The following is a 26,602-nucleotide window of genomic DNA, read 5'->3' as shown; positions in this document are numbered from 1 at the left end:
AAATAGCTCTTCTAATAAATGGAGCTTTGCTGGTCAGAATGTATGGCCTTGGCCTAAGGGGATGAAATTTGTCATGTAGTGAAGGAAGACAGACTTCAATTTAAGCTTTTTCGGGCTGTGTCCTGCTCTTTTGTGAAATCAGTATCATCTGTTTTACAAAGCCCTGAGTCTTAGAGGAGCTGTGCAGAAGATGACATATCCTTTATCTGTCAATTCATGGTACTAAGGTAAAGCTGTAAGCAAGGAGACAGCCTGAGGTCTTCTACTTCCTACATTTTATAGGTTATTAGTAAATGATGCAATTTTTCTGTATGTACGAATCAGGAATACGGAGACACTGTGGCTAAAGTTATGTAGACCATATGTTCCCTAGGGCACCTGCCTCGACCTTGTGTATGGAATCCAGGCAATGAAGCTTTGATCCCTGAGAGAGATGAAATAACCACTAGCTTTCCAGGGGAGCCAGCATTTAGGCCAGGGAGCGTTCCTGGAGATTAATGTGACTACTGGCAGATGGCGTATGAATAATGATAAGCATCTGTTAATTTTTAAGTACATGTCTATGGCCAAATGTTGGTCTCTATAGCCATGCACTGGAAGACAGGAAAGGAGCATGCTTTTTCTGACTGGCAGCTACTTTGTGCTAAAACAGCCTTCCATTTCATTACCGTCTGCTTTTTCCTGTCTTCACATGGCCTGACACATTTTGTGTGTCCTATTGTCAGGCTGTAGCTTATTGCGCTTTTAAAAGGCTGGGTGCAACAGAGTTTTGACCTGATTAAGGCCACTGCATTCAGCTGCTGTATACAAATTGAGGATTATGGTAATTGCTAATAAAGATAATTAAATTCTCTCTGTAAACAGATGATCTCTCCTCCTCGCACTGATCTCAGAGTCTCATACTCCCTGCAGTTTATCAAAATAAGCATTACAGCACCTGGCCAACTGATCTTACGTTAAGCTACAACGGACTTCAGCTTCAAAAGAATGTCCCCAGTATTCTTGATTAATTGAAGAAGCTACCCTGGTGTTTAAAAGAGGCTTTGGCTAAAATATTGACCATCTCCCAAACTCACTGTGCTGGCACAGGCAAGACCATGTCCTCTTTGCACAGGGGTTGATTCTATGGGTGCTGTTTCTTCTGTTCAAGAGGAGGAAGAGCATTGCCAAGTCTACTGCTGTTACGTGCAGTTTGGCAGGTTCACAGTTTGCCCTTCTTTGTGTACGTTGTTCAGGGATATGCTCTCCACAGCTTTTTGTGACCTTTCTGTTCTCTGTCTCTTGGGCCCTGCCTTGAGGCTGCTTTGCCCAAACAAAAGCAGCCTAAAGGCAGGTTTGATCGGTACGCCAGTCTCCTCTACTGGTAAGTGGCAAGGTTGTGTACACAAAATAAACAGCTGTTTCCAAGAATTAAGGCAGCATTGTCGTTTGTCTTTTATTGGACTTTGAAGGAACAGCAAAGGTATCATTTGTTTGCTTCTTTCTTTGCCATGGGAATAAGGTGACACGGTAAAAGGGAAAGAGATGGAACCAGAGGAAGGAATTTTTCTGTAACCTAAGGTCCTCTGAGAAAGGAGCATTTGCTCTTTTACAGGTGGTGCTGATTTAGAAAACACACCTCCCCGGATGTTCAAATATAACTTGTAGTGCAGTTATGAGTGTTTTACTGCAAAGGAATTAGTGCTGAACTGCTTTTTTCCTGGGATTCCATAATGGCTGGCTTTTGGGATTGCTAAGTCTCTTCTGCCTGAGGGTTTCTTTGAGTTCAGGTGCGTAACTTGGATAACAATGATCCTGCACTAAACTGCTTACCACTCTTTTTGTACAATTTACTCAAACCTGTTTTTAAAGCCTGAGTCTCTGTTAGTGAGAAATCATCCCATCTCTTCTACTGAATTTTCCTTTAGATTACCCTTTTAAAATCTCTGCAGCTTAGGCTAATGTCTTAGGCTATACCACAAGAGACTGGAGATTAATGTACTGTTTGTAATGTGTGCTGATCTCTGACCTTCAGAAAATGAAACGCTCGTGTACTTGTTGTAAGAGGGAGTCTTTTGCTGATAGACTTCAGACTCCCTGAATCTTTTTTTTTGTTTCCTTTTTTATTTTTATGTTGTATTCTGTACCTTGGAAGTTCCCCCTGCCTAGCCTGATTCAAGGTTAGTGTGAACTAGAGAGAAGAGAGAAAATACAGCAAGGAGCCAGCAAGTAAATCTCCTGTGATCCTTGTTCTTGCAGGCTATGGTTTCTTCAATGATGCTTTAGGTGTAGCTGGTTCCCCAGGATGTTGCTGAGGTTGCCATTGGGGCAAAATCCCTGGTGTGCCCTGAGCAGCTAACCCAACTGTTCTAAGTGACCACCCTTGGAGGCAGCAAGAGAGAAAGGGAGTTAAGTACCTCCAGTCTGGGCAGCTAAACAATTTTCTGACATTCCTTTGTGTAGCAAAGGAGATTCCTCAGCAGAAAGTTGCCAGCCTCCTCCAGGCAGGAGGGTATCCTCTAACACCCTTAGCACAGTCCTCTGTGCCAGGGAAGGTGAGGGGAACGGCTTTCACAAAGTGGCTCAGCTTGTGTGCTCTCCTTAAGTGGTGGTCTCTTTTGCTGCTGTTGGAGAACCAGAGGCTGGGCTACGTGGGCTGTCGGTCTGGCTCGAGAGAGAACTTTTTTATTCTTAGTCCTGATGAAAGAGTCCGCCTTAAGGAACAATCACCAAGGAGATTTTACAGGGTAAAAGAGGAAGAGAGAGCAGTGTGCCTACATGGTTAAATGCCAGAAAAGTACAAGAAAAGTATCCCGGTACAGCTGGCTTCCTGATGACCAGGCCAGAGGTGATTGCTTAAGTGCAGTTTGAATAGAAATCATTAAGGAAATGGGACTTGCCTGCTCTCTGTACACAGGTTTCACTAAGACACTACCAGGTTTTACTTACAGATTTTTTTTTACTGGCTTGTCACAGTCAGCTGTAATAATTTTTAAACTAATGAACCAAGGCCCCTAAACCTGCTACAATAAGGAAAGGAGACAGTGTTCCCTGGCTCCTGAAATGCACAGGGTAAAACAAAACCTGTCCAGCAAGACTGATGCTAGTGCCAAGACCCTTGGTATGTGTCACCTAAAAAGAAAATCAGAGACCAAACAAGAGTCTCACAGGCTGAGTAACTGAGATTAATAGGAAGGAGAAGGCGGCAGCCGGAGACAGCAGTTGCAACATATTCCTGGGTCATATAAGTTTATTTTTGTTTGCCAGCCATTTAGTTGTAACAATTAAAGCATCAAGTGACTTCTGCCCAGCTGAAGTGAGGTGACTTCTGCCCAGGTGAAGTGTCCTGACTCATGTTGCTTAGAAAGTTTCTGACTATGTGGGAGCTGCAAAAAAATATTCAGTAATTAATGCTCAAGTCAATAGGTCCTGTGTAAATCTCTGCTTCTGGAACAGCAAGGTATGCTGTCACCCACAGCAACAGTAGAAGCTAAGAAATAAGCCCAATGTCTTTGTGGCTTTTGACATGTTGTTCTCGTTTGCAGTTGACTTCTCTTTGCAGTTTTTGTAGCTGTTCACAATAGTTTACTCTGAAAGAGGCAGAGTAGGGAATCACCATCTTGTCACCACCAGTGTTGTGTAGGAGCCTGGGGTCAGAGGAATGATTGCACGAAAGACCTCTGCAGCGCACAGTGTGATCTAACTTGTCTGTGAGTCACAGCACTTAGTTAACTCAAAGCATTTGAACCTGCCAGTTCTTTTAAGGTATTTCATCAGACAACAGGGCCAAAAGCTTGTTTTCCAAAATGACTGTTGGATCTCTCAAGTCTTGTGCTTGCACTCTGAATGGTGAGCAGATGAGTGGTACACCTGAGCCCAAGAACAACCACTGCTTTGTGGGTTCCCCCAACAGTAAATTTGAATGAGAATGTATCAATAATATCAATGACAGTGTGAACTAGAAACAATAAATGTAAGCGTAATTATGAATAACAACTGCAAAAAATGCCCAGTTCAGTATCTAGATCATCTTGATTCATAATATATAGAAAAATAGCACTGGAGCTCTCAATACAAGGCACAAAAATGAAAAATAATGTACTAAATATGCATGGAAGGTATTTCAACGTTGATGTGAAAACTCATAGCACTTCCTTGATTTGCGAAAACAATTTTAGGTACCTTCCAAGCTGCTACAATCTTCTTTCTTCTTAAAAATTCAGCACAAAATAAATGCTTTCCTGTCAGTTAGTCAGGCAAGAATCTGTATTAGGACAACGTAATGGCTGTTCTGGAAAGAAAAGAGGTTCTGTTGGCAGATCTTATTGCCTCATGTTTCTGATGGCAACTGATAAGAGAAGTAATTATTTAACAGTTGTTGACTATTACAACTTGTTATATGTCCTGTGTCTCATCCAAAATGAAAATGTTGAAAAATAGCAGTTGAAATGGGTAACATAAAAGTCTACTTATTGCAATATGTACATGTCTGTACATTCATCAAACAATGTATCTTTTTTTGGTCCTTTATAATACTTGATGAATCAAACCTTGCAGAATAAATGTATTAGGGAAAGCTAGTCCTTAATTTACAGAGGAGAGAGCTGAAGCCAAAAGGAGGTTTTGGCACACCTGGGACCAGAACACAAAACTCTAGATTGTCTGCAAGAGTGGCCTTTTTCTAAGTGCATGGAGGTTTTTTGCTACTTTAGTTTTCTGGGCTTACATTTATTTTATGTGTTACAGTGCGGTAGATAACAGGATGTTTTCTGGTGTGTTTTGCAGAGTTTCTGGAGGAGAACTTTTTGACTTCTTGGCACAGAAGGAGTCTTTGAGTGAAGAAGAAGCAACCAGATTCATCAAGCAGATTTTGGATGGTGTGAATTACCTTCACTCAAAGAAAATTGCTCACTTTGATTTAAAGGTAAAGATGCTGATTTAGACTTACTGTTATTGTTTTTTAATTACGGACTGTACCTTCTACAATTTGTTAGATATCTGTATTTGACAACATGCCTAAAATAATAGGTAAGACCATTTTAAATGCACTTCACAGCTGAGTGCTCTAAGGAGGACAATCTCCTTTATCAGGCCTGTGGTAACTCTTGGATGGCCTTATATATTTATTGACTGAGAAAAAGAAATTGTAAGTCTTCATCCTTCAGCTGTTTGCATTTGAGGTATCATCCAAAGCATGCTGTGTTTTAAAAAAAAAAAAAAAAAAAATTAAAAATCAATGATGTACAGAAGAAATGCATTTTTGGGAAGAGGAGGGCCAGGTCCAGCTACAAACAAGTGTCGCTGCTTCCATTCCCCACTGCGTTTAGAATTACATGAGGAGTACGTGTCATCCAGTGCAGTTTGGTTAACAAAAAGACTTCTTGCTTTCTTAGCTGCTTAGGACCTTGAAAGCACACCACAGAGAGCTCCTTTCCTACCACATCAGGTGAATCTATAGCTTTGGTCCTTGACTTTGATATCAGTACAACTGGCCTAGACAATACAGAAGAGACTCTCTCTCTCCTTTTGATTGTGGCCTACCTAGGTGAACATGCTTCTCTGAAGCTAGGAGTCTGTTGTCCTTGGGAATGAAACTCTTGAGACTAGAAGAAACTGCTTTCTCAGTAGCAGACTTACAGCTACAGAAGTGGCTGCCTCAAACACTGCTGCTTCCAGAAATACATTCAAAATGCACTTATCCCCTCGGAGAAAGTAGAATAAGACAGAGGAGGGAACTGTTTTAAAATGAAGGAAAAAGGGAGAAACTCTACTGCTAGATTACATGTTCCTTGTCCTAACTTTAAATCCAGGTTAGTTTATTATTAATTACTAATTATGTGTGTGCTATAGATAGACTCCTCCCAGATTCTCAGGATATATATGCTGATTCCTTGTGCTAAATGTGTGCCTAATGCTGTCTCTGTCTTAAATTGCTTGGTCTTGAGTCAGTGTTAATGGCATATATGTAGTCGTTGCAAATGTTGCAAATCATATCTACCCTAAGAAATTGGTTAGCAAACTACCGTCCAAATCTTCACGGGGTGCATGTGAAAAAGCGTAGGAGATGTGTGAACATGTAAAGGATGTGCACTTGATTTTGAAATTACTACATGAATCCAGAAGCCAAAGACTGAAAGTTTTCACTGTGTGTTAGAAAACAGTGTAATATCCAGTGGCATGAAATTATTGTGAGAATATAGGTGCAACTTTTTCTATAATGATCTCTAGCTACTAATTTTGATATTTAATACCAGTAATGTCAGGTGGTCGATGAAGATGTTACAAAAAATGCAAGATAGAAATCAGAAAGGGTAAGTAAAGAATCATTTCACTGACAGCGAATATCAAATGACCTAAAACATACTCACAGAATAACTCTCCTGGGTTTTTTAGGACTGGGTTTGGAGTTTTGCTAGTGTTAGATTAGACATGTATTTTTAAGCGGTGATCTGATTAGATAGAGGATGATTCATAATTATCTTGTCACTTGACAGGGCTCCATCGACTGCAGTGGAGCTACAGTGACTTACACCACCTAAGGAATAAAACAGTCCAAGAGGTAGTGACTGTGACTTTTTGCCATTTCAGTCTGTTCTGTCTGCTCTAAACAAGCTTACATCATGTATCTGGGGTGAACACATACACCCTAGATCCATGGTAGAAAACCAGACTTGTTAGCCTGAGGCTAAAATATTCTTGGTCCAATGACTATGACAATAAATTATTCATATGCTCTCTTTCCCAGTGCAGCTCTGACTGAGAAGCAGGAGCTGCTTCCACGTTAGGATCTTCTGTGAAAAGGCCAGGCAGCTGCCAGCAGGGAATCAAACTGTCTCACTGTTGCTCTTCAGCTTATGATTAAGTTATGACAAATTAATGCATTAAAGCTCTTCATGGGAGATAAATTGAACCCATAGTTTACTCTGAAACCTGTGAAATAGGGCCATGGTAGGGAGTAACTAAGGCTGAGAAATTTAGTTGAAGAAATAAGTTTATGAAATGTCTGTTATATCTGGTAAAGAAAGTCACAGCCTGTGGTTGAAGAAATTAGCTTTAATTTCACAATTCTAGCTTCAGCTTTTCCCTACAATGCTGTGAGTAATGCTACATGTTCTTTTAATAGCTTGCTATCATATATGAGTTTAGGACCTCTGATCCCAACTCTTTCTGTTTTCTGGACTGTTCAGATACTAATCCTAGCTCTTTCCTGGCCTTGTTGCAGCTGTGAATTTAGTCTCATAGAGAAGAGCATTTTCCTTCCCTAAGTAGGTTCAGATGTGGCTAGAATCCCTCAAGAAGCATTTAATAAGACATCTTCCAGTGGCTTACAATACAGTATAGGGACAACTAGGCAGAAATAGTGAGGTTTCCCAGTGTAAATTCCAAGAACAGATCAGTAAAATTGCTGTCAGTCAAAATATTCAGTGGTGCAGCTGTCCCTCAGAATCAAACAATGGCACTCTTTCTGCACCGGGTATCTGCACTGCTTCAGCTGCCCGCTAGCTGCTGTTTTCTGTGCACAGCTGTTGTAACTGAGGCAAATCCATGCGGTCAGGGTGTGACATCTTCCCAGGGGTATATTTTCTGTTTTAAGAGGGGACAAGATAAACTGAGCTTCCACTTCGTGTTATATCACAACACTGCTGGGCATATCTAGAGGCATATCTTGTCAGATTAGGAAACTACATACAGTTGTGTGAAAAATTTCTGTCTCATTGTGAAGACAAGGGTATCTTTTCATCCTGGCAATAGCCATCATTAAGAAAATAAGCTTAGGAGTGGTAACAGGAAGATAGAGAAAGGCAGGTTTTGCATGAGAGAAAATTAAAGGAATGAAAGTATTACTCTTACTCGATTTGCTTTGCTTTTATAAAGTTCTGGTCCACTCGATGTCAAATTTCATAGTTGTCATCCCTTTCTCAGAAGAATGAATTGTAAATAGTTAGGCACAGATATTTGTTTCTTCTTCTACAGTGTTGTATGTGTGAAGAAAAAAAAAGCACTTGAGAACTCTGTCAATTTCCCAAGATATTAATATTATAAAAACAAAGATCTATCTGTTGTTATTTTTAGCCTGAAAACATTATGCTTCTAGACAAGAATATCCCTATTCCACACATCAAACTCATTGACTTCGGCCTGGCTCACAAAATAGAAGATGGAGTTGAATTTAAAAACATTTTTGGAACCCCGGAATTTGTAGGTGAGTGACCCGTTCCTTTGTCTCGTATTGCAAGTTCCATGAGGAAGTCGAGACATCTTTTCAAAGTTAAGAAGTGAGGGATAGAGGTAGTTTCGATCTCATTTGTATCAAGGTGACCTAAATCTAGATGTTTACTTTATTTTTCTGGAATAGCCAAGAGGTGCTTTCTATAAACTAGATGTGCTACTCCTGTGAGAGTAGGTTGCTGCCAAGTAAATATTTGGAGATGTAAATTCAGGATTGAGATTGTGAAACCCTGCAAATACAAATTAAATTTTTTACTTGTTGCCTGGGGCAAGTAAGCTCTCTGTGCTGTAGGACATGGGTACACAGTTACATGGGTATCTCTATCATTGCTTTGTAGATAAAACTGCCTCACACTGTACACCTGTTGAGTACAAAACCCTCACCTCCCCTTACATTTTTCCACCTGATTCTCTTTTTGTTACTCACTGATCATAATTCTAATGTCTCACTTGGATTTTAGGTTAATCCTACTCCTTTCTATTAGTTTCAATTAGAGGTTTTGGGGTTGGTTTTGGGGGGTTGGGGGGCGGGGAGAGAATTGTAATTCATATTGCAGTTAAACACAACCGTTACAGGCACCTTTTTTCATCTCGTTACCTCACCTTGGTCTTTTCTCTTGCATGCAGTCTCATATGGGGATGTTTTCCAATGAGGAAATGTTTCTTATAAAGATAATAGGGTTTGGCATGGATAGCGATGTAGTCTGGCTACAGACTACATTGAAATGTAATTTTAATCTCTTGCCCAAGGGCTGTTTCTGACTGGCCATTAGAAGCTACCTTTAATGGCACCAGTTAAAAACAAAACAAAAGCTCAGGTTCTTAGGGGTAACAGTATCCATGGGAGGTGAAATAATTTGTTATTTGTTACGATTTGCACTGTAATTGGTATATAATATTTGCTTCACCCTTATTCCTGAGTTGCAGTATGCTCCAAGTTACTCAACGTAATCTCTTCTGGACTCCCGTGAACTTGAATTCCTATCAGGGCTATAAAACTATAAACAGTGCATACTATAACTACCTTTCCTTTTCCCACCCCCCATTTCTCCCTCTTGGTAATTCTTGACCTGCTATTCAGTTCAGCCTGGTAAAAATTTGTTACCTCAGTTGCTGATGTTTGATTAAATTTTTCTTTCAGCTCCAGAAATAGTAAACTATGAACCGCTTGGACTAGCTGCAGATATGTGGTAAGTTTTTAATGGTTTTTTTTCCAGGTTGCTCTACTGTTACTTTTTCCCAATTTGCTCTGAATAGAATCCATTCTACTGCAGCAAATTAAATCCAAATCAAAACAAAAAACTTAAGTGCAGTTAATAACTCTTTGTTCTGTCTTTCCATTTTTATGTATTCTTTTTAATTAAAAGATAAGCATTTCATTTCTGCAAAATTACAATGAAAAACTTAAATGATGGCATTTATAGAGTTAACAGTTTGCCACTGTCTACTGCAGAGGAGCACTCTTAAAAGAAAACATGTTCCTGCAGCGCTTGTGACAGCTTTATTTATAAGAGCACTGCATGCAGAGGCGACCTGCGTACTAATCTAATCTGCTGAGAAGGCAGGCAAAAGAGGTCACCCCAAATAAAACATCCTTGCTTCTATTTCTTTGTATTTCTGATGTGTACTGTAGTAAATACCTGCTAGAGTAGAAATACATAAAGAGACTTCAAATACCCACATTACTTATATGTAAAATTAACGTTTTCCCTGAAACAGCATTCTTTAAGAGAGATATTAGCAGTTATCTAAAGCCATGATGGCTCTTCTGCCTGTATAGCAGCTACTATTGACTTTTTCATATTGTGTACATTAAGAACAATACAGGTCATGTAGAACCCCTGCAATTAATCTCCTTTGTTTTTTAGGAGCATAGGAGTCATCACCTACATACTGTGAGTACAATGGATTCACTCCTATAGAAGTGTTCCCTAAAGCTCTATTGCACTAGTACGAAACAGCTCTTCCCTTTAGTCATTTAAGAAAGGAGCTGCAACACGGGGTGGGCAGTGGTTTGTCTAATGGGCAAATGTTATCCTGCAGCCTTTTCAAGTTTAAAATAAGGAGTAAAAGAAGGGCATTCTGAGCAGATGAAGAACAAATGTCTAGCATCACTGGGCATTTCTGCTTCTTACGGGACCTCATCAGCTCCAAATGGTAGAGGATGGAAAAGCCCAAGCGTATTGGTTGCTCATAGAATGACTATGAGCTACCGGTGTGTGGAGAGAATAGAAACAGAAAGTGTAGTAGTACCATTTACAAGGTGAGTTATTTCAGGTGAAAACAGGGAAGTTTTAATTTGCTTGTAAAGGTAGCAGTCTAGATTACTATGCATAAATATGGTCACCCATATTCAAAAAGGTGAATTTAAGCTGTGGTAGGAGCAGAGAAGTTGACCCTGGGAACTGAGAATTCATCTTACAGGATTAAAAAGGGCTTGTTAAAGCTAGTAAAGCAAAGCCTGGTTGGGAATATCATTGCAGTCAGTAAGCACAAGGGAAAAAACATACTTTTTAGAAGAAAAGTGTGCCAACAGGTGATGAATAAATAAAAGTAGGAAATTATGACAAGTTCAAACTCTCAAAGAAATTAGGTTCTGTGGGCATCCTGGGGACAGGAGTTGAGAGAGTTTTAAGATGGAGCTTGACAATTTGTGAAACTGCTTGTGTGACAATGGATGCAGGCAATGGAGGGACAGCACTCGTTGCTTCAAAAATTCTTTCTTCTGGTTTGATTTGAGAATTACAGAATTGGTCAGGGATCCTTGGACCTAGCTGCTTCCATTGAAATCAAGCTCCTGTGACTGCTGGGGAGCAGTGCGTGGTGGATACCCTACGCTTGGACATGTCTCGCCCTAACATTCCTACCCTGGACCTCTGCTGTTCCTTATGATGCTCAGAGGACTAACTTGCTGCCAGGCTTAAAGAAGGTGCACTCTAGTATTAGAGGGATTTGCACTGCACAGCTCAGGGCTTAGTACAAGTATGGAGACTTGAACGGCTTTTCAGTGTGGAGAACAAATGTAGTGGAACTAAATCCACTCTTGGGCTATACCCAAGGTTTAGACCCCAAAAGCTGTAAAAGAGCTATGATCTGAGAAATCAGATTCAGTGCAACAAATTCCCTTCTGTCCTGAGGTGCAGAAAAAGATAGGGATACTGGTTGAGCCCAAGCTCAGGTAAAGGGGTTTAAAATATTGTCCAGACCCTTGCTTTTTATCAGCACTCTGGTCTTCAGTGACACGTGTACTTGACAGGACATTAAACTTCGTGAATTGCTGTTTATGTGTGTTCATAAATGATGAGAGGATAACTTAGGAGTTGAAGATAAGCAGGTGGGAATCACTTAGTGGTGCACGGATGGCCAGGTGCTCTCGAAGTTTTTCTGTTGCATTGAGAGTTCTGTCCTGGGGACAGAATAATGTATCTATACTGGTACAGATACAGATACTGTACAGGTTTCTGTACTGTATCCAGTGTACAAGATCTGTTTTACCTGGTTGGCTAGTAATGATTGCCATAGTAATTAAGGTTGAAAATTGTCTACCTACAAATGATCAGAAAAAAAGACCATGCTTTTTATGATGGGAGGGTCAGCTTGCATGATATGCTATGTACTAGAAATCTGTATGCCTTTAACTAGTATTGCCTGTTAATTTTAAAGCCTTTTGTTCTGAAGAATTCTGAATAAATGGGGTGTGTTTAATGATACTGCCTACTTTAGCAAACATGGCAGCAATCAAATGGATGCTGTCGTCAGATGTAGACATCAAAATGCCTGCAAGTCCTTAATTCAGTAACCAGTGGAGTGATTCACTGGGTTGTAAGGGCAAAGCCTCTATTATTGAGGTCAGCTGCTGGATGTTTACAGGCACTGAGTCAGGATATGACAAAAGTCATTTGCATTAGGTGTCAGGATTTGAGAATCCTCCCATTTCAGAGACCTCAAAACTGAGTCCCAAAGAGAAAAAAAAAATGCAGAGGAGAATAGAGCACTGTTGGCTTTGGTTTCCAGCAAAGGGCTGGAAGGTGGAATTACAGCTGCTTCATGGCACAGTTTTGGGAAAGGGAAAAGAAACCAAGGCTGTAGGGCGGGTTTCCAAGATTTAGTTTTGGAACAACACCCATGGTCTGTGGCGAGGTGCCTGCTTGTAGCCTTCTTTGCGGCTAACAGAAATGGAACAAAAGCTTAAGAGGGAGTATGTAAAACCTGTTAAGAAGTGAGATTGACTGTGGCTTATGGGGTGGAATTTACTGCATCAAAGACAGCTGGAGGACCTCACTCATGCTGCCTTGCTGTGTCAGCTGCTTTGGGGTCATTTTATGATTGTAGAGGGAGAGAAAACACTTCATGCACTCCAATGTTTATTCTGTGGATAAAACCACATGTGGTACCTGGGGACTGGGCTGAATGGCCCAGGTGGTCCCATCTAACTTTCTGCTTACCCTCAAATTCCCCATCAACATGGTAGTGGCAATACAGACAGGGTAAAAGGTCTGTTGAGCAGGATCATGTAAGCAGGCTGTTGAGTATTCAAAACCTCAGTTTAGATCCCAGGAATTTGCTGCAGTCCTGTTTTGAGCCTGCTGCATTCTGAAACTATGCTATCAAAGCTATAATAGATAAGCATAATAATAGCCCAGAAGATTTTTGAAAAGGGATGAGATCAAATTCCTTCGTATAAATAACATTTCCCGTAAACCAGACTTTTGCAAGTCAGCATCCCTGTGGATTGGGGAGGGAGGAAGGGGAGGGGAGGGAGGGCAGGGCAGGAGGAGTCTGCAGTGAATCTGTTCTGACACTTGAGTTTTATGGAGCAGAGGTAAATAGTCATCAAAGATGAAGGTCGTCAGTCACAGTTGAGAGATGCAAAGCAGGATGAAAGCTTTTTCTGACTAAGTAAAGATTACTGAATAGCATTTGATTATGATGATGTCTCCATTACATCCCTGCAGTTGCAGCAGAGTGCCAACAGAATGAAATTTTGCATTGTTCAGAAACAGTTGGATTTTACTGCAGCCAAAATCCTTTTGTTTGTGGATTCCTTTTAACGAGCAGTGTGGCCCTACCTCTCTGGTGGAGTTGGCCCCTGGGCAAGGCCACGCACCTGACTTCTGATCACACATTGTATTTTGGTTCCAGCTGAGAAAGGTCTCTTGGCTGAACCCACTGTGCAGGGAACTTGTCAGTAGCTTTGCAGACAGAAAAGCAGGGCAGGGCTTTTCATACCCAGAGAAAAATCTATAGAAACACTACTTTATCTGCTTGAAGCTGATAGAAGCTTCTGCCTGGTAGCGTTTGTGGGTTCACAGGGATAGAGACTCTCCTCAGCTGAAGCTTTTTCTAGTTTGATTAGCAATGACTTCAATGAGACACTTAAGAGAGGAGAGTCTGTGCATTTCTATCTGTGTGCACACATTAGTGCTGCACTAGAGACTTTCAAGATGAGTCTGGCTCATAACCACAGATATAGTGAGCCAAAGCCGGACCTGTTATTTCCCACGTGGTATGGCTGCTACGACACGAGATCCACAAATGTCCTGAGAGTATATTACACAGTCAGTGTAATTTCATTAGGGGACCTCTGCTGTTTATTTTTCCAATTGATTCTTCTTTCTGGCTTATCTAGGCTTAGCGGTGCATCGCCTTTCCTTGGAGAAACTAAACAAGAAACGCTTGCCAACATTACAGCTGTGAATTATGAATTTGATGAAGAATTTTTCAGCAATACCAGTGACCTGGCAAAAGATTTTATTCAGAAACTCCTGGTGAAAGATACACGGTAAGTAAAAAATTCAGAAAGATCCATTTGCCTCTAAGATAAACCTGGTGAAACGTAGCCTGATGAGTAATCTGCAAAGCTTTCCCTGCAGTGTTCAAGTGCCAGACAGGAGGCAAAGTTCTGCTGCTGTGCCCCTAGTTAATCACTGCACCTAGAAGCCCTAACAAAAGGAACCAAAATCTTCTCAGTTAAATTTCACTTTCAGGACTGAATTCTCATCTGAGTCAAGGTGGTACAACAGGGTGTAGGTTGAAAGGCTGAAAATGGTGTGCAAAATCTCTAGTTTTGGGTAACCACCACTCCGATATTTCAGTCTATGATGAACTACTTGCAAGGAGGTGACATGATCCCAGAATATGCGCCCAGTGGTGCAAGGGCAGAAAAATCTTCACGTGCTCATAGTGGAATTGTTCCTTAAGTCTCTCTGCATCTGTTGCAACCACCTAGAATTTGCATGACAGCTATGCAGATCTTTATTCCCAGTTCATAGGAACCACAGACCTTTTTTTAGTTTTTCTTGCTTCTAATAAAGTGCACACAGAAGTAGCGTCTACTTCCCCATAACCCTATTTGTCCTGGAGGGAAGTCAGGCCATTGCAGGCCATTCTTTCTAACGGCTTCATTAGGGGAGAAAATAGGTATTAGAGAGAAAGAGGCAAGCTGTTCAGTCAAGATTCCTGCAAATCCTCAGGCCTTAGAATAGATTAGAGTAGGTTTGACAAGAGGTTTGCACGGGTCTAGCAACCTCCTTTTAAGAAAGGACAAGTCAGTGATATTGATATTTGTCCCACGTACAGAGGCTGTCCCTGCGCAATGCTGTGTTTCTACCTTTGATTCTCAGGGCTCTTAATGTGCTGTTCACCAAACTGCCACGATGCAGAAGGAAGTTAGGATTCATCAGATTTGATTAGGTTTGAAGTATTCCTCTCAGAAATCTTGCTTTCAGGAAATGGCAGCTCCTGCAGTGATGGAATATTGTGTTCCAAAGCACAGTTTTGATATAATTAATGTTGTATACCTTGATTCAGACACAGTCTTATTAAAGGTGTATAGAAAGGATTTATTTTCTAAGCATGTAGGATGATCAAAACCAGGTAATGTTATATTACTTTTTATGGAAGGATACACAAAAATACAGGTAGATTTTTGATGAAGTAAGAATTAAAATTGTGTAGAGTGAGGACAGCTGCTTACTGAAACTTAGAACAGTTACTAAACTACTATACACAAGCAGTATGCCTCATGGAGGAATATAACCCTGAAATTTGAGTTAGTCCTGGCATTATTTTGATATAATCTTCATATGAAGCCTGGGAGAAATGTGGGTCAATGGGCTTGTGTACAAGGTATTTCTCATTCAAGTCTGTGGGGTTTTTTTGGGTTGTTGTTTTTTAGGAAACGGCTTACAATTCAGGAAGCTCTGTCTCATCCATGGATAACGGTAAGACTGAATAAGGAGATAGATCTTGCCTTTTACTATGAGCAAAGCAGAGACAATATTCTCACTCTTATTGGTGTGTTTAAATGGAAAACTGTCCTCTCAGTACTTAGAGACCCTCGGTGTCTCAAAGAGAAGCACTGGGAAGAAATTGGTTGGGTCTGACTAAATCCTCAGATTTCTGCAAATGACTTCTGTTATTATCATCACTTTCAAAAAGAGGGGGAGACAAAGCATTGATGTTTGTTGCACTTACAGTATCCTACATTAGACTGTGCTTTGCTTTTTTCTCTGCATGCACATATACTACATCTTGGGTTTAGTGCTTTCTTGAGTTGATAGTTGACTACAGCCAATGTGGAAAATATAATTTCTCTCAACATATAACTGCTGTACCAAGTGTGTTGATTTGTGTGTCTGTATATACTTTTTCATCATAAACATTGCTTGCTTTTGTGGATAATTTTGTGAAAATACATTTAGCTAATCTCAGCATGACTAATGAGGATGTTTGAAATTCAGTTTTTGCTCTGCATTGCACAAAACATTAACTGGAGTCTTTTCAGGATTGTTGTTTTTCCTCTTACAAATATTGATAGCTTTGAGACTGTTAACTGCTAAAAATTAACATGAAAATAAATTGTGGCCCTATTATTTACACTTACCACATTGGAATGAATGTACATCACTTGTCACATTTATTTTTGGATTTGTGTGTGTTTGTATTTTTTTTTCTTTTAATCAAATGCATGAAGGAAAATCTGTGGGAGCAAAGAGTGTCCCAGCGTTGTGGAAGTTCAGGCTGCATCCTTTGTGTAGAGTTTTTGAATTACTGCACTGTCTTGTAAACATTCAGTAATATGAGTTCCTCTGTCTGACGACTCACCAGCTGAAAGAAGAAACAAAAGTCCAAGAAAACAAGAAGGTTGAGAACACACAGCTGAAGACGAAACGCCTGAGAGAGTACACCATAAAGTGCCATTCGAGTATGCCTCCCAATAATACCTACATCAACTTTGAGCGCTTTGCCCGAGTAGTAGAAGACATTTCGCTTACAGAACGGGGTTTCAGCGCTTTGGCTGCATCCCACGATTCCTTGCAGGACGACATTGATGCTCTGGTTTCCATTTATAATGAGAAAGAAGCTTGGTATAAAGAAGAGAATGAAAGCGTGAGGCACAAGCTGTCTCAGCTGAAGTATGAATACCGTAAAATTGAATCCCTGAAAAGACATCTACAAGATGATATCAAGACTGTAGGCGTTAGTCTTACAGGCATAACCGGGAAATATGCTGATCTGCAGAGTCAGTATGAATCTCTCAGTCAAGAACTTTCTGAAGAACTCAGGTGGATACAGGATTTAATGAGTAGTTTTCAACTGGAAAATGAAGCCTGTGTGAATGGAAACTTTGACTCTGTTTTCAACAAAGATATTAATGAATCACTAATGGAGCTGTTAAATAGATCTCGCTGTGAAGAATTCCTTGCAGGATTGAATCTTGACGTAGCAGAATCAAATCAGTAATGTTGTAGATCAGGTTAGGTGCAGGGTTTGCTGCCTGTTTCAATGTACAGTGGTTTAAAAAGTTTTCAGTGCATAGATTCTACACAAAAACATCACATAGAACTAAAATAGAAATTCTGATGTATTGCACGAGATGCTGACCAAAACCATAAACTCCCAGTGGTTTGTAGTGTTCAAGTTTTTTTTCCCATGTTCAGTGTCTGAACTTACAGGAACCTAGATTATCACAGTGGCATGGACACATCTAACCCTACAGCCTTCTGCATTGCCTATATCATACTTCATCATGTATTACAGTTCCTGAAGATTACTAAATAATTAACTTGGAATAAAGAGTAGGTCAGCCTGTACTTACTAGAAGCTGGGTAACTGGAAACTAATAAAAATCTCATGGTAGGATCTTTGGTTGATGAAGGAAACAGTCGTGTAGACCTGCTGCATGCAGGCAGTTCTATAAATCGTGTGAAAGAAATATTTGCAAAGGTTAAATCTGTCCAGTAAAAGAAAGAACAAAGTAAATGGTGTAATAATTTAACGTTTAGCTAGTACTGTGGAAATTCTCTGTGAAATGGCTGCTGATGAAGAAAAGTTAAGATTATTTTTTAGGCCAGCTATGCAGGGTGAAATCTTTTACCGTCAAAGGTGTTAGCTGTTGCTTAATCCTTCAATTTAAAATTCACTTAAGTTTCCTGTCCTGTACTAAAGAAATCCTATTCAAAAGACACAATTGGGAACTTGTAATGAACTGATCAAATAACTGTGTATGTAATTTTACAGTGCAAATATTAATTTGTGAGTGATAAGTGATAATATAGACCTCTGGTTTGCTTTCTACAGTAAAGAAGATGACAAAGCTACAATTAATTTAATCTGTGGTGTGGGATTTGAGACTAGTGTTCTTGCTGTGAAGATTTTTTTTCTTAAGTTTTAGACAGTAAAAGAAAAGTTGGCCCAAACTTGAATCGTGCCCTGCTGTCTTGTATTTCAAAGAAATCATTTGATTATACTGTATTAATATGCACAGATGTACCCATCTCGTTTTTGAACACAATAAATAGTTATTTATGCAGGATGCAATTGTTCCCTGATGGTGTAATTAGTGACTGAAAAAGAGATGTCAAGCTTCGGTGTACTGAAAAGAGTTGCCAGTCTAGGTTCTGCAGCTAGTTTACAGCCCCTTTGCTTAGCTGTATGAATTTGCTGCGAGGTGTAGCTGCTGTTACTCAGCTACAAGAACCAGTGAGATAGTAGCCAGGCATCCCTGCATCACTGCTCGAGTCCATCTAGAGTGGATCTTTATGTAGATATCAGAGTATGTCTCTCACTGGCCAGCCTCCCTCCTCCTTTTCCAGAGAGGTTAATGACCTAGCTAAATTGAACTGTTGTTGTTCAAAACAATAATAAGAATAATGTTTCCTACTTTGAGATAAAAAGATAAAAGCATACTCTCATCCAATTTGTGTAGAGTACAGCGGACCCATCACTGCCATGTCCTCATAAAGACGTGCAGAGGCTGGTGAAGATTCAGAGTTGTGAAAACAGTTACTCAGTAGGGGTATTGTTACTCCTGCCATCGTACTCGGCGGAGGAGGGAAACCAGATGTGCTCTCTGTGGCATCTTTCTTTGCACAAGATGTAAAATTTTCAAAAGCTTCAAAGTAGCATAGATAGCCAGGAAATGTCCCTAGCAAGCTGATGTTGATGGTTGGGGAGAATTGGGCTCCACTGTGACAAATAGTATTGAGAATTTTACTTATGTCCCTTTTTTAATCTCTCAGAACGCTTCAGTTGTCACTTCTGCAGGTCCCTTTGAGCTGGAAGACCCGAGAGATACTGTCCAGGGGAACCGGAACATAGGATTTTTTTTATGAGGGAGAGAGTTTTAATTCTTAAAAAGTAACTTAAAGCTTAGTGAGAGTTAATATCTGCAGAAAAGACACTCAAGAAGGAGAGTGCGCCTTCCCTCAGCCATGATCTCATATTCTCTGTTCATGTAGATTTTCTTTATGAACAAATGCACTGGCACAATGAGAAGGAACATTAAATGAGGCCACTCTGTTCCTGAGCGTGTTTGGGTGAGGTAAATACTGTTGTGACTCAGTCATTGAGGCTAGTGCTCTCTGAGCTGAAGGAGGTCACTGACATACTGCTTTGGAGAAGATGCTCTGATGATTGAGAAAATGACAAGGTCGCTGGTTTGCAGGCTACTTAGAAATTGAGAGGCCGATATTAACAGTCTGGACTACTGTGAAGTTGAGCTATTTTGATTCAGCGATGGTTCTACTGCTGAAAGGGCACTCGGAAATTTTTCATGGTGATCGTACAGCTGACATTTAGCCCAGTGACATTTTTTCCCACTTCAAATTGATTTCTACTTAGTGTTTTGTTGCACCATGCTAGCCATTTGCAGCATGAGGAAATTATATTTAATGCTTAAATGTCCCAGTTTGGTTGTACGCAAATGGTGTATACATCTAAATGAGAGACCTAGCTGATTGCTTGGCTCCTTGAATTACTGCTGAAATATCTGCACAAATGCTATACCTACAGCATTTGATGAGAAAAGTGAATTTGTTGTCTCATAAACATTATCAATTATTTTGCTGAAAAAAATGTTTAAATCCCTACTGATGTGTTTTCCATGCTCCTTTGATACTTTTGCTTCTTCAGGTATCTGGCTTGGTTGCATTCCAGTCCAGTTCAGTATAAGTATTTCTGGGTTATCCACCTCCTACATATGCAGATCAGAACTGCTGGAATGGTTGTCACTCCATAAACTCCATAATCTTTGAAGGTTTTGATTCCTGGCCTTTTTCTTTTCACTTTTACCAGATCTGGTTTTGAACTTTTTCCCCCTTAATCTGTCAAATACAGTTTTCTGGTCTATGCAAATTTTGATGTGGTTTTGGAGTTGAAAGGTGCTTCATTTTCAGAAGGACTGTGTCAGGGTTTGCAGAACATCTGTTCCTTAACACCAGATTGGCACCAAAAATTTTAGGCACATGTCTGAATTCTGATATATATATTTTTTCTTCCTATTTTTCCATACTAAGTATTGCAATTCTTTCCTCATGTATTTATTGCCAGGGTATCGATGTCTTGTGCTCTCATACTCTGGGTATGGTTAAAGGACAAAGCCTGAGTTCTTTCAGATATGCTGTAGCATGTATCCTTGTCACTAATACTAAATGACAGCTAACTTTTTCCCATTTTATTACGGTGATGTCAGCAAAACATACTGGAGTGAGTTTGATGGAATGCTGTGAAAATGATTAAGGGATTGGAGTGTCTGTCAAGGGGGAGAGGCCGAGAGAGCTGGGATTTAGTGTCAAAAACAGAAGGCGTGGCTTCTGTATAAATATGTGGTGGAGTGGAGTAAAGAAAACCGAGCCGGGCTCTCTCAGTGGTATCCAGTGACAGGACAAGAGGCAATGGGCACAAATTGAAATAAAGAAATTCCATTTAAACATTAAAAAAAGCAAACAAACTTGTTTACTAAAGGAGCAGTCAAATGCTGGAACGTGTTGCCCAGGGGGGTTGTGGAGTCTCCATCCTTTGAAACCCAAATAGGATGTGGTCCTGGGCAAGCTGCAGTAGATGACACTGCCCTGAGCAGGGGGTTGGACTAGATGATCTCCAGAGGCCCCTTCCAAACGCAACTGTTCTGTCATTCCCGGTGAGTCCAGCGTTGACCAAAGCTGGTCATGGATTTACTTTTCTTGGGCCACCTTCTTATTTTGCTTGGGATCTGTCAATCTCAGACTAATTGCATAAGATTACTCGCAGTGGCAGGTTACCTGAGCCTTCCTGAGATTCTGATAAGGTTTTTATTGACCAGCTTTGTGAGACACAGGAGAAGGGCTACTCTCTGGTACCAATGTAATACTTCGTTTGTAGAGTACAGCTAGTGCTCTCTGAAGTTATTCCATATTTCACATTCACGTGAATTCACGTGTTCTCCATCTTCAGATCTGAAATGACTGCCTCAAACTTACCTATGATGTTTAAATCAGCCTGGTAAAAGAAAAATCTGCAAAAGCACAATTCAGAAAAGATGTGCTAGAATAAAGTGAAGAGCCACATGCTAGAAATTAGGAAAGGGCCGTAATGTATCTTTGGTTTTAAAATATCCTTGTAAAGGGCAAAATGTGCAAACTTCTATCTGAAAAATTAGAAGGTAGCACAGGGCCTAACAGTGTGACGATGCTGTGTTTAGTCCTATTCTGTCATGATTTCTAGCAAGCACGTGCAAAACCCCTGAGCAGCAGTGTGCTGCAGTGCTGTTGATGCGCTGACAACAGCTCCATCTCCTTTCTGTCAGGCGTCTGTGGAACCTTTTTGTTGCTCTCCCAATGCCTTTCAGAAAGAGGGACATGAATAAAGGCCTGCTGATATGAGCTAAATCCAGAGAAAATGGAGATAGTGCAGGTGTGCACTGAGAAGCACCTTAGCAACTTCAGGAAGTGAAAGCATTGCCTTAGCACCCTCTCGCATCCCCTTAGTTCTCGCTCTTCTGTTTGGCTGTTCTTCATCCTGTCCTTTGGCTAGAAAAGCTTTTCCCAGACCTTTTGTTTGTTTTTTATGTGGATCATTATGAAACAGAAGGCAGAAGTGGGGGCTGGAACGGGGTCCATGCCATGTGATGTGCCTTTTGCGCCAGGTCGAACGGCTAGAAGGGGGCAGGAGTGGAACTTCTCAGAACAACGTTGTGCACAGAGCCAAGAGTGACCACTGACTGTACACTAGTTTTAAGATTTTGTTTGAAATCAAAGGGGTCCTGTCCAGGCACAGGGTGGACTAGATTTAATTTTTTTTCTTCTGCTTTTACCTGTATGAATCCACAGCTTCCCCAGCCAGCATTCTTTTCAGCCAGCTCCAGAGCACATGAAGAATCTTTTGTATTTCCTGCACCAAAGGGAGCCAAGCAATAAAATTGCTCTCTTATCTTCCAGCCAGTGGACAAGCGACAGGCTTTGGTTCGGCAAGCATCTGTTGTTAACATGGAAAACTTCAAAAGGCAATATGCTAGAAGGCGATGGAAGGTATGACAGCGAGCCTTTAATCCTCCTCATGTAAGGCTTCCCAAGCCTGGTGGGATCAGAGGGCAAGATGGTGCTTGAATGTAAAATCGTAATATACGGTAGATAATGAAATGTGTTTGGATATGTCTGCACTGCATACGTGTGGTCAAATTCTCATTCTTCCCTCTCTCCATAGCTTTCTTACCGTATTGTATCATTGTGCAACCACTTATCTCGTTCGCTGGTGAAAAAGGTCCTAATACAGGATGAAAGTTTGGTAGGTACATTTCTCAAAGGGGAAGAAGAGAAGGACCAATTTTACTGTGCAGTGATTTTCGCTGTCCTTATACGGGTGCACAGCCCAACAGGATGGCAATGGGTTTGCGCGTGAAACCAGACGGGCCGGTGGCATCCCTTGTGTGTCTTTAATGCTGCTCTAAGTTGTGTTACTGTGACAGAAATGTTGGGCAGGGAGGGCGGGTGACTCTACAAAGCCTTCAGGTGGTAGCCACGTTTATTCTGTAAAGGGGCAGCACGGAGGCTGCAGATGATGTTTGGATTCCGTAGCAGTGACCGTGCTGTCTGACTGAGACACGAGCGGTCGCGGAGGGAGTCTGCAGTGCTGCTCCTGTCACCAGCTGTGTGATGGAGGGTGGGGGACCCTGGAGTGCACGTGACCTTCTGGAATTAAACTCTCTGAGATTTCTATTAGCTCTACTTCTCTCAATAGAGGATACACTAATAACATTAGAACATCATGTTTCGGAGTGTGGTATCTCATTTACGTGACTGAAACATTGTGGCCTTGCTATTTCAGAGAAACTGTGAAAGTGACAGTGAGGATCTTTCACAAAGAAAAGCCACTCATCAGAGGAGAAGCAGCATATCATAACGTAATGAGAATTCCATGGGCAGGAGACAGAAGAAACTTTCATCGTTGATGAAAAAAGCAGCCGTGACAGCAGACCTTGACTTCTTGTGCGAACCCTTGGTATGATGCTTCTCGCTTCTCAAACCACACCAACAGCTGGATGATGTTATTAAATGCCTTCTGAGCATTTTAGAAAATTGGGGATCCAGATTCCCAGGGAAATGCTGCAGCACAAGCAGTGATTGGAGTGCTTTTATATGTTGAGCGTTTCAGTGATACTTCAATCTATTTGTGATACCAACTGCACTCGGGACGTAGGGTTTCTACTGATATTCTTTTACTGCACAATAATTCACATTCCGCACAATGATTAAGACTGTGTGCGTTATTATTTCAGTCAGGGAAATTGTTATTGAGTCTTAAGGAAATTTTTAAATACAATTTTTATATTTGTTAATAGCATAAATATTTGATGGCAGGTATCTGACAGGTTTTGTTAGCTGCGTGCATACTCTTATTGCTGTTACTGAAGAGAAAATCATACCGCCATTATATATCATAACCTTGATTTCATGAACCTAGCAGTAAACAGTTCTGTACTGCAATAAGAATTGTTCTCTGGCCATCGTCTTTGGCTGCAGACTAACACAACTGCCGTTGTCAATTTGAGTACAAATGATTCTGGCCACTGAGAGGATGATAGGCCAGGACAATCTTTGGATGAAAAAGGGAAAAAATTCTGTAGTGACTTACATGCACCCAAATACAACGTTTTTACAGAATGATGGCAGGATGCTTCACCAAAACAAGGCACTTAAAAACCCAAGGTATTTGAAGAAATAGTCTGTATTAGACTTTGTTATTGTTTTAATTTATTGTCGGCAAATTGGAGATTCATTAACACCTATTTGTATAGGTGCTGTTTACGTGTAACCCAAACTGCAAACATCTGTGTCTTATTCAGGGGGTTGTATCCAAAACTGAGGAAGTAAGCACTTTGATATTGATGTAACGTCTTTGTTCTAGGAAGTTGCAGCACTTTAACTATATTAATTTCTAAGCCAGTATTGTTCAATTGGTACCAAAAAATGTGCATAGACTAGGTTATTTTTTTCATTTGAATATATTAGTTGTTAGAAGTTCATATCTATTTTGCCATTTAATAAATTAAAAATCAGAAAGCAAGCCTACTAGAAATAACTATAGATTGACAAGGAAACTGGTTTTGTTTGGCTTTATGGTTGTCACTTCTAGGTTGAGGTTTTAGAGCTAAGGTGTGAACTGGTGCTGAAAACTAGTATCAGGTTAATTTTGCCTGGCTTCCCATTTCTAAGAAAGAAATAAAAATATGCTACTTTTATTTGTAGCTTTGTATCCTTGCTTAGGCAGAGACTAAAATGCAGTTGATGAGAAACTGTTTCAATGAAAGGAAGGAAATGGACGAGAAGCGTTGGAGGAGAGAGGCAGAAAGTAGGATTTGAGGGAAGAAACATAAAATGAAGGAGATGGTGGGGGAAAAAAGCAGTGGAGAGGAATAAGTGCGAGAGGGACACGTAGGGAGCGGAGGTGAACCTGGACTGGGAAGGTTGAAGGAAGTGAAAGAGAATGTAGGTATAGGAATTGTGGAAGCAGGAGAATGAATGTTTTGGCAAATATGGCACTGCATTTTGATACTATTTATTTAATTTCCTTTCATTTCATGTCTTATGCTGCCATAGCCTGTGACATGTGCCTGGTCAAGGCATGAGGAGCAGGGTATGGGCTCCTCTTCACATTCAATTAAAAGGTGTATTTCTGAGCTTTCTGTGTAATTTTTGAGGCAGAATCCTCAAAAAGTGCTGTAGTAATATATATATATTAAGAGGGAGCAGTAATGGGAAAAACTATTGTTCCGGTGTCTGGAGGGAATCTTTCATAAATGGAACACTAAAAATATATATGTGGATAAAAAGCTGCCCAGCTTACCTACCAAATTTTGCTTCCTGTTTTCTGTGTCCCATGCGTTACCATGAGTTCATTCCCTGGGCTATGTAAAACCAAATAAATAGGAGCCAGTGGTATTTTTCTGAATTCCCGGAGCTTCAAAACACCTTCAGTTTCCAAATTAGAGATTGCGGGACGTGTACATAAATCGCACTTCTGAAAATTAAGCCCTGGTTAAAATAGCTGTTAGGTTGTTGCATCAGAATTGTGCTCTCACGGAGATGAGGTCGTTCTGCTTATGTAAAATCCTAGCAACTACTGAGCAAGACGGGATGCAGTAGAAAGGCGGACAGAGGAGTGCCAGGCAGCGTGAAGCCATAAGCTCCAGCTTATTAATTCTAGATTAATAAAAGATGTAAGGTGGTGTTTTAACAACGACATCACAGACAGCTCATGGTGTTTGGTCTTCAGGCACCTTTTTGCCCAGGTCAGCTAAGGACAGGAGCGTTGGCGTAGTCACGGGAGAGCAGCAGGGCTGGCCTTTCCCCGCGGCTCTCAGTCGTTGCACAGCTTCACGGGGCTCCCGAGAAATGTGGCGTTCATGGCACGGAAACCACAACAAGCAGCGCTTGTGTCAAGCCAAACTGTTCCCTGACTGTTCCAGATAGGAGTACGCTGTGAGTGTATAATCTCTTGTTCTCGGGAGTAATGCCTGTGATTTATTAGGAAGTTTTACTGTGTTTTTCCAAATGTGGTGTTCTCTCTATTTATTACCCTGTCTATTCCATTGAGGTGGAAATTCAGCCCTGCTTAGGGAGGCATAGTCTAATTAAACGCTGTTTACAGCACTGGAGGACACCTTCCTCAGTGCGGGGGTTAGTTTCATACCATTGGTGGTTTTTGAGGAACTACCTAGAGGTTCCTCTTATTAAGGGGGGAAATTTAAAAAAGCATGAAAGGGGGGGTGGGGTGGGGTGGGAGGGGAGATGTAGTACACTTCAATAAAAAAATTTGTTACAGAATTTACTTTGGTGGGGGAGGAAAATCTATTTTCTGTGTATTATTTTTGAGCAGTAAGGAGATAAGTGAAGTGATAGTCTGAAAAAAGCAAGTATTTTTATTAGAGTATTTTTATTAATTTAGTGGTGATGTTTTCAACTCTGTGTGCCTGTATTTTTATTGAGAGAAACACTGATTTTTATGTACTTGGAAATAGTACAGACTGTCAAAACCAACAAATATATTAGTTGTTCTGATTTGCTAATAAAATTTTGCAAAGCAGGACGAGCGTCTTTTCTTTCTTTCTTTCTTGTTGGTCTGAACAAGGCGAGCAGGGTCCGTGCCGTGCTAGTTTGTCCCTCCGGAAAGGTCAGTCCCTCCGCGGCCGCTATGACATCTGCAGTGTCCGTGACGTGGAAATTGCGCAGCACCCAAGCAACGCACCCGAGAGAGGCAGAAGCCCAGCGCCCCGCGGGGGGCGCGGGCCCCGCCGTGCCCCGCGCAGGCCGCAGCCTGTCGGCAGCGGGAGGGGCTGAGCTGCCCTTCGGCACCTGGGCAGGGGGCGCTGCGGCGCGCGGGGGTGGCGGCCCGGGCCGCCCGCCCTCCCGGTGGCTCTCGCTCCCCTCACGGCTGCCCCGGCCCCGGGCAGAGGCGGGGGCTGCCCCGGGGCAGCAGGTGCGCGGGTTGCCCCACCGGCTGCGGTGGGCCGCGGCCCTCCTTCCTCCCTCGGGGCTGGGCGGCTGAGGAGGGAGCCGTGAGGGAGGGCTCCCTGCCGGGGACGCAGCCCGGGGGTTGGAAGGGGGCTTGGAGCCGCTGCCGCAGGTTTCAGCCGTTG

At 41.3% G+C, this 26,602-nt stretch overlaps 1 protein-coding gene across 7 annotated transcripts in view; it reads left to right on the top strand.

Annotated features, from left to right (window-relative positions):
* The window catches only part of DAPK2 (death associated protein kinase 2), a 65,456-nt gene extending 39,407 nt beyond the window's left edge, over positions 1-26,049 (top strand). For 4 of the 7 annotated variants that reach the window (XM_075160359.1, XM_075160360.1, XM_075160361.1 and 1 more), the window contains 7 exons: positions 4,765-4,903; positions 8,053-8,182; positions 9,350-9,398; positions 10,077-10,103; positions 13,838-13,990; positions 15,386-15,431; positions 16,318-18,469. In XM_075160359.1, the coding sequence (XP_075016460.1) occupies positions 4,765-4,903; positions 8,053-8,182; positions 9,350-9,398; positions 10,077-10,103; positions 13,838-13,990; positions 15,386-15,431; positions 16,318-16,953 (1,180 nt within the window). In that variant the 3' untranslated portion in view covers positions 16,954-18,469. Of the gene's footprint in view, positions 1-870; positions 1,200-4,764; positions 4,904-6,477; positions 6,539-8,052; positions 8,183-9,349; positions 9,399-10,076; positions 10,104-13,837; positions 13,991-15,385; positions 15,432-16,317; positions 18,470-21,905; positions 21,996-22,170; positions 22,252-22,791 lie in introns of those variants that run through there. The other 3 variants (XM_075160365.1, XM_075160363.1, XM_075160366.1) reach the window with 3 other exon arrangements.
* The last annotated feature ends 553 nt before the right edge of the window (positions 26,050-26,602 follow it).

Source organism: Calonectris borealis, chromosome 11 (assembly GCF_964195595.1).
Source record: "Calonectris borealis chromosome 11, bCalBor7.hap1.2, whole genome shotgun sequence".
NCBI lineage: Eukaryota > Metazoa > Chordata > Aves > Procellariiformes > Procellariidae > Calonectris > Calonectris borealis.
Note: the sequence above shows the minus strand (reverse complement) of the source record. Positions and strands in the feature narration are given on the sequence as shown.